This window comes from Streptopelia decaocto, assembly GCF_964273445.1.
Source record: "Streptopelia decaocto genome assembly, chromosome: 21".
In the NCBI taxonomy this organism is placed as follows: Eukaryota; Metazoa; Chordata; class Aves; order Columbiformes; family Columbidae; genus Streptopelia; species Streptopelia decaocto.
The window spans coordinates 4,109,538-4,117,864 of record NC_138676.1 but is presented as its reverse complement, the minus strand read 5'-3'; the positions used below and the strand labels follow the sequence as shown (position 1 = coordinate 4,117,864).

The window sequence follows — 8,327 nt, the reverse complement described above, 5'->3', positions numbered from 1 at the left end:
AACCCTACAAGAATGCTTTATAGCTTGATATTTATGTAAAACATTCTTGGCAAAGTTAAACATAATACATTAGTACAAACCTGAATATTATTCACAACGATACAATGAATTCCATCAATCAGATGTCATGAGCTGTATCGGGGGCATCAATCTCCCCTTCTCTCGTTAGAAATGCCACTGTCACATTTTAGAACTGAAAAATAAGTCTTGATTCTTAGCTTTTCACACGAAGGCTGCCTTTGGCGCATGGTGAGACTCGATCGTGCTCCCACGGGGCCCAGAGCTACCCTGATCCAACCCTTCTCTTTCTCTCCCTTATTACAGGTATCCTAAAAGCAGCATAGAAAAGGAAGCAGTGGATGTACAGAAGGTGCAAAGGAATGTTACGCTCACAACTGTCACAGCGATCGGGGCAGCCGTGCAGCCAGCAAACAGCACTGCGTTGGTTGAAGAGCACGTCTTAAGAAGGTAACCATCATGTAGCCACAAAACAGCAGCGGTCACGTCCAAGTTACACACAGAACATACGGTTATTGCTGCCCCATCCTGATTTTTACTTTCATTAGCAAAAGGAGAAGTGGTAACACTTTGTTTAGGCAAAACAAATGCAGCAATGGCATGTCCAGCGAGGCCCCTGGGACACAAAGCAGATTAATGCAGGGCACTAAAAAATAACACTGACAGTCCAAATCGTCAAGTATCCAAAATACTGTATACAGGAAAAGTTAAGACAACTCAATTCATATTGGAAATACAAGAACACAAAATTATGCTACATTTAAAAAAATTCTTAAACCACAGCACAGTTCTAGTGTTGCATCCACATCTTGCAGCCTTATATTACCCAATGCTGTTCAACACTATCGACATGTATGTTTCTGGGAAACACGTGTTTCCAATTATTCTCTCTAAAGCCAAAAGAACTTAGATTTCTTTCTTCTTTTACCATCTAGAGGAAAGTTGCAACTGACACTACAAAAGTGCTTTTGTGTTGAGCTTTTGCTTTCCCAGCTCCAGAAACAGTTGCCTTGGCTATGTGGTTTTAACCTGTAAATTGCCGTAGCTATCACACCGTGTTAGTGCTTTAGGGAACTTGCAGAGGGGTAGCAAACACTGAAGTCACTCTGTCACCTTGTTGGAACTGAATCCAAAAGCCATCCCTGGCTATTTCTTGCAACAACAAAGACGAAGTGTTGGTCACTGGCAAGAAAAGTAAGTTTTATATATAAAAAAGTTGATAGCTCCTGCCATAAATTTACAAAAACTATCCCTGAGTGACTCTGTTCTGTGTCTGGTAAGACTTCTTGTGACAAGGATATTGCTGAAGCTTGCTTAAGAGGAAAGAGATGCTGTTCCACCTGCAGCTTTTTATTACACTTTGCAATAATGCTGATATGCTCTGACAGTGCCACACTAGAGCAACATTTGAGCTCCTCTCTGTAGCTTAAGAAGTAAAAAAATAGCTACATTACTTAAACACTGCTGGCATCACGTATTTACACTTTAAATAGAAATGTTACCTTTTCTGAAGTAATCAAAATATATCTTTGCAAAAAATTTAGAATGCGGGATTTTACAAAATAAATGGAGAAGGTAAAAAAGCTCAGTACCTTTTATGGCAATCTCAGCCTATGAAAGTATTTGGCTTTAATTTTCCTGAAAGGGATGTCTCAGCACTAAGTTCTCTGCCTCCACTCTAAGCCTCTTTAAAACACCAAAAGACGCAAGAGGCAATCCTGCTTTGCGCAGATTAGAACGAGGGGTTACCTGCGTGCACCGCGTTTTCTCTAAAGCAGCGAGCAGAAGCGATCCTTCCGGCCTGCTGCTGCCATGGTTCGTGTTAATGGAGCAGCGAGAGTTTACGAAGGGGCTGAGAACGTTAGTTGCATTGACTGTATCGGTACCTGTCGCTGTAGGCTGTTCAGATACCCCGTTCCGCACCTGAGCAGTCAGAGTCAAAAGCACAAGACAATCACAGATGTGTAAAAAGTCACCAGCCAGGCCTGGGCAACAAGGAAGGGGAAGACTCCCCTTGCACAGATAAACCTTACTCTTTTTTTAAAAGTCCGTCTATTGCTATATCAGCACCTTTTTTGTCTACTAGTAATTTGTACTAGTAATGGCTACTACACATTTACCGAACGCTGTTCCCCTGGTTGGTTTGCACATTGTGGCTGTGTCCCTGCAGCACAAATAGAAGGCAATTCCACAAACTTCCACAGCCCAGTCTCTTGGGAAGTATTAAAACGCTTCCTCAGTCCAAGGACAGGATCCTGTTGGTATCTCCGGAGGCAGGGGAGATGCAAGTTGGGCAGTGAGGAGTTACTTTAAACTTTGGCAAAGAAAAAAAAGATATACAGATAGCTAGCTATCAAGTTCTTGTGTGTTCCAAACTCTTCCAAGCGCACTTAATTCATCTTTTGCTCTTGCTTTGAGTTCCTGGAGGAGGTATTTTCACACTTGCTTTTGCTGGTTTGCAATATTCTTTCGGCGTCTTAGATGACAAACGAAGACTTGTGCCTGAAGTCACCCTGCAACAGAACAGTTCTGGATGTAGGAAGGATCGAGCAGCTTTCCAGGCACCTCTTTGTTCCTGCTGCTCGTGAAAGGCAGATCCAACCTGTATAACTTCTAGTGTAGCACTTGCTCAGTCCCTCTTTAGTATCTCTGCTAATAGGGAGAGGCTTTTTCTGATCTCAAGCTTAGTGATCTATTCAAATCCCAAAATGCAAATTCTCTTACAAAAGCATCATGGCCTGCCCACTTAATCCAATGAAACTCATCCTAAGGGGGTCAAGCCGTCAGATAACCGAGGCAGAGCAGAGCTGCTTTTGATAGCTCTTGGCATCAGTCACTGAAGGCAACTTAAACTGTTCATCATTTCTAAGGAAATGACTCAGCCCTCGCCCTTCTGTTCTCTCTCTGTTCTACATCTTTGCTTCTGAGTGGTGCCCACTCTGAGCAAGTCTGTAGGCCCTAAAAAAGCTGGTAGTCCTCTGCCCACCCTCCTCCTCTCCGAAACAGAGAGATGTTAAATGCAAATCATTTGTTACCTCATCATCTGTCCGGATATAGTTAACGCCATCAGGTTTTGCTGGAGTCTTGTAGCTGCAATAAAGGAAAAGGTGTGATTTCTGGGACAAGGAGGCAGCAGGATTTTGGAGGGGGGTTGTCGAGAAATATGAAAATGAGGAAGAGCAGCCGAATGAACAGAAAGCAGCGAGAAACTGAGCTCATTGTTCAAATGATAGATCTGCGCTTATTCCGTCATTCATCATGACTGGGATTTTTTTCTAAATTCCCCTTCAGCACAGGGTAAAAAAAATTGCTGTATGTTTCTGCAAGACTAACTCTGCACAGAGATGAACTGCTTCTCTTCTGGGCTGCCCTGCTCTGGTCCCTGCTCACCACCTTGCTCTGTGCCTCCTGCATTGTTTCCTGGAGCAATTATAAAGTTCATTTTATACCTTCACTGCCAGATGCCTTCAGCATTTTCCTTAATTATAAGGAAGCAATCCCATGTTTGCAGTCCCATAGGAATTCAGAATGTATATACGACTGTCAAGTGCAGTGTATGCCAACCCTCCGCTGCATTTAAATAGGATATTTGGAGCTTTTTCTGAAAAAAGAACCAAACCAAAGGAAAAAAAAAAAAAACACAACTTCTGCTGAAAAGCAACATTTAACATGGAACAAATCTATGTAGTGAGAATCTTGATTTTTACATATATTAGCTCTTCTACAGATTCTGTAAGGACATCAAGGCTTGTTTCTCATGCTAATGCTGTTGTTTTTAACATTTTAATGTGCATGCTAAAATGGTTGTTTTTAATCCCAAATTTAGGTTCTCCCAACTAGTGAGATTTCCTGCAGAGAGCCTGCTCTTCTGCATACATTTCCTATGCGTGTCCTGATGCTTTAAACTAATCGTGCAGTGAGCTCTGTTCAGTAAATTGTAGATCTCATTACGCCAACAGCACACGACCTATTGGACGAACACCTGCAGGCATTTAATTGTGCTGGTCCCCTCTTCCCGCGCAAAGTATGAGGCACTGAAATATAGTTTAGGCACCAATTTCTGGCGCATCACGCCAGCTGTGGACTTGTATAAGAACCCTTTGGACCCCATCTTACCTCTCCCCGCTCTCTTTGCTGTTTGCAAAGTAACCCCTTCTGTAGGCGCAGCAGATACCGAGCGTGATGAGCACCAAAACCGCCAGCACCACCAGGACTCCACCAATTATCCCACCGATATTGAGGTCATCTGGCGAAGAGAGAAGCCGTATTTCTTTTAGGTGCTACCAATATTCTAGCTTTACATACACCGAAATGACATTTTTCAAATATTTTAAGCAAACGCCAATAATTCATAGGGAACTAGTAAGGCCCTGATTCCAAGAATAAAACTGTTCATGAATCTGAACAGTGTTTTAACATTTCCCTTAATTTTTTAGATTTTTTTTTATCTTCCCGTGCTTCTGGCTATGAGAAAGGAGGAAAGACTCAATGCTGTAGGATGTTCCCCTTCTTCCCCGCTGGTGATACCAATGTATTTATGGTGCCATATTAATCGAGTAGGTAGATCCACTCACAGACTTCCATCTCCTGCTCCTCACACTTGGCAAAGCCAGCATCGTTGGTTGCTATGCAGGAGTACCGGCCTGTGTCGCCTTTGTGCACCGCATGGAAAACCTGGTGAAGAGGAAAGAAGAGGAGCATGACGTTGGACACAGAAGGTACAACAACTCTCCCTTGCCCAGGCTTCACGGTGGGCTCTGAAACATCCTCCTTCCCTTTCCCAAGTCACCCAGACCCTAGAACACCTGACCTTCAAATTACACCTTCCTTGAAAGCCATGCAATGACTCCTTTTCTTACAAGCGACCTTAAAAATAAGCGAAACAAGTCTGGATTACATCTGTATGGGCATTACCAGAGTGCCGGTGGCGGGGTTCAAGGTGTAGGAGGAATTCTGGAATTTGGCGTTTGATTTTGTGTCTGGTGATAAAGGTTCGCTGTTGCGGTACCAGCTGTAAGTGGACTTGGGGTAACCTTCGTTCTCGTGGCAGTGAAGAGAAGCCATCTTGCCCACGGGTACAGCTTTAGGCACAGTGCATCTAGGAGTCATAGGTTTTACTGTGGGAGAGACACAAACCATGTGAATGGCGCCGCTGAGCAGAACTAAATCATTTCTGACATCATTTCTAACGTGGCTGTGCTACAAAGGTATCAAAACCTGCAATTCCCAGCTGGTTTTAAAAAACTCGCAGAGTCTGTTGGGTGCCGCTGTTTCAGCTCTGGAGATGCACAGCACTTGGAGATGTATTTATCTGGGTTTAAAGTAATACCTTGGACTGTGAGCTGGATATTAATCTCATCTATGGTTTTAGTATCAGAAGGCGCTGCCACTTCGCAGCGGTATGTGGCCGTGTCCATCCGGGTGGTGTTTTTAATCACCAGCGACGTCCGGCTCAGAATTTCTGCACGAGTCGCGAAGTCTCCTGAGACAGAAGAAAGAGAGGGGAAAAACAATGAACAGTAGTCACACAGGCTAATTTTAGCCGTCTGAATTAAGTGGTTGATCTTGGACTCTTTCTGGAGTCAAGAGAACCACCTAAAAGGAACCTGATGTGTGAAAGTTAAGAGCCTTCCTTTCACCAGTGACCACAAATAAACCAACGCTGCCAACCATGTAGGAGGGTGAACTGGAAAGCACCACTGCAAATCTCAAAAACCGTGGCAAAATTGCACTTCCAAGGGAGCCTCAGGCCTCGTCTCCTTTGGAAGATTCATTTGGATGTGGCTGTTGGTCCCACCTAAAGTGTTGGAGTAATTCCAGATGGAATCAAGCCCTACAGGCTTGTGTCTGAGTTTCACCATCAAGGCTAAGAACAACGGATCTTCATACCCTGCATTTTATTGTCGAAAAATACGTAGGAGGTTTCACCATCTCGGATTTTCTTCCACTCGATTCTGGGATCTGGCGTTACGGTGGATTTAATGATGCAGGACAGCTCCACACCTAGCAGGAGAAATAAAAGAAATACAGATGAACAGGAAGCAGCTGTATTTTTGCTCCGCTTTAAGCAGCCTTGCGCAGTGTTTTATTAGGAGATGCTGCCCACAAAGCCAAGCCTTCCCTTTCATCTGCCTCACAAACAGAAACACCGCTGGCTCCCAGGGAGCTATTGGGGAAGATGGATTTTGGCCAGCAAAAATAATAGCCGAAAAGATATCAACTATGGAGAGAAGTGAACACACTGTTCTCTACAGGCTCTGACTTAGGGCAAACAAGACCTTGTGACACGGTGAGTCCACAGCACTGTCTTGCTGCTAATCAGAGCCCACAAAGCGAGTCCGGGATGCAGAATCTCCCTGGGTGGTGTCTGGTAATGTACTGAGGACCGCGATGCCTGGGGATTAATTCAGCAAACCCGCTCCCTTTGGAAGCAGGCGTTGTCCCCTCCACCTCCCCTACAGAAGGCAGCAGCGCAGCGGGGTTGAGAGGCGGCTTTACCCGGTATCGCCTTGCACGTCTGTAGCAGGGCCAGGATAAAATACAAATTTCCCCAATCCCTTTTCAGTTTATTAACTGCAAGGCGACCGCCTTTCCTCCTTTTGGGATCCAGTTCAAAAAAGCACTTAAGCAGACACCAATGGCTTGCAGGGGGCTTCAATAAACCATTTCAATCAAGTGCTTTGCTAAGCAGGGAAAGACACAGACATATTCTTAAGTGCTTTTCTGAATCTCGAGCTCTCGTTAGTCCTGCCTACCCCAAGAAACCAGATACCATGAGCAATAAGCAAACTTTTTCTCAATTGTTTGGGCAGCCAGCGGGCCCTGGAGCACTCACTCTGGAATTCCTGCACCACGGGCTTGGTGTTGCTGGATGTCAGCTCCACAGCCAAGAGTCTGCCGCCTGGAAAAACAAATCCAAGGTAATAAGAAATAGCACAGCTCATAAGTCACCCAGCTAGAAACACGCTGCCTGCTGAGAAATCTTCTCAAGGACTAACTTCCCTAGATAAAACCTATTCCTGGCTAGTCATTCTGGTCCAGCACGCCTAAGTTTATTTAGGAGTTGTGGTGTAAATACAGGAAAACACAATTGTTAGAAGTAGCAATTAAAGAGGAGGATTAACATAATGGCACAACTCCAGTGCCAGCACAAGCCATTTCCCTGTGCCTTATGCTTATTCAGATGGTAAAGGAGCTCTTACTCTGATAACGCAAAAGTATTATTTTGCAAATTAATGCAATGATCAGGAAAACACAGGATGCAGACCAACCAAGAAGATTAAATTTTCCAGGCCTCTAACATGCTGATTTTATCTTCAAGTATTTTAAGACTCAGTGTGCTAATGTAAAATGCAAGGCAGTAAATCATGAAAGGGCTGCGATTCAGGAGAAAACAGTTCAGCTCCTTGGGTCCCTGACTGGCATCAGGACAAAAGCTCAATGGCGCAGTGCTGCAAGGCTTCCTTAGACCACGGGCTGTTTCCCTTTACTGTACTTCTTGCTCTGAACACCAAAATGTTTCCGATTAATGCACGGCCCCATGTGCAAATGTGCTGCTACAAACCCAATCAGGAGTTTGTTGAAATCTCGGGGAGGATGCCCACTGACTTCACTAGGCGTTCGATCAAAGAGCCAGTTAAAGGTGATGGAAATCAGTGCCTCGGTGACACGAGACAAGATGTATCTAAAGGTTAAGACTGTCTTGCTCAGAGTAAAACAAACCTGAATAGAAAGCTGAAGGTGGATGTGGAGAAAGAAAGGAGCTTCAGCAACAGGACAGCTGGAAACGTGAAACGTTCCCTGCTGATTCTTATCCCTCAGTGTTAAATGCTGACGCTTTCCTCTGTGCCTTGGCTCTCAGTGCTTCTACCCCCAAGACCTCTGCGTAGAGCCGGAGTTTGGCAAGAGTGAGGAGCTGCCTTTGTGTACAAAACAATTGTTACTCACATAAAAGCCACCCGCTGATGCAAACTAATAGTTGGCCCAGCCAGAACTGCTCTTAGCAGGACCTTTCCACCCTTCCCCCTGCTGCACTTGAGCCATTCGCGCAGCACTTGGGAGAAATCCAATACTGAACCAAGATGACAGTGCTCTGGACTATAACGTAGCTGTTTGGCTTGTGTATCAGAGCTGAATCAAGTAACAGGGCAGTGCCATGAGAGCTTTGCTTTCAGCCTGCTTATGCTTTATTTTGTGGAGCCAGGAGAACGCCGTTTGCAGAGGTGGTTCTCAGCGGGTCTTAGGTTGCTTCAGTCTGGATGTGGTCTAAGCAACCGCGAGTCATTTGTTCAAGTCTGTTATGAAGCAGA

At 44.7% G+C, this 8,327-nt stretch overlaps 1 protein-coding gene across 1 annotated transcript in view; it reads right to left on the bottom strand.

The window, feature by feature from the left end:
- Nucleotides 1–8,327, bottom strand: part of JAM3 (junctional adhesion molecule 3) — a 28,655-nt gene continuing 20,328 nt past the window's right edge. The window contains exons 2-9 of the mRNA XM_082070384.1: nt 6,854–6,919; nt 5,908–6,021; nt 5,348–5,500; nt 4,933–5,135; nt 4,593–4,692; nt 4,135–4,264; nt 3,054–3,108; nt 1–2,531 (exon numbers count right to left, since the gene is read on the bottom strand). Of these exons, the coding sequence (XP_081926510.1) occupies nt 2,496–2,531; nt 3,054–3,108; nt 4,135–4,264; nt 4,593–4,692; nt 4,933–5,135; nt 5,348–5,500; nt 5,908–6,021; nt 6,854–6,919 (857 nt within the window). The 3' untranslated portion in view covers nt 1–2,495. The remainder of the gene's footprint in view (nt 2,532–3,053; nt 3,109–4,134; nt 4,265–4,592; nt 4,693–4,932; nt 5,136–5,347; nt 5,501–5,907; nt 6,022–6,853; nt 6,920–8,327) is intronic.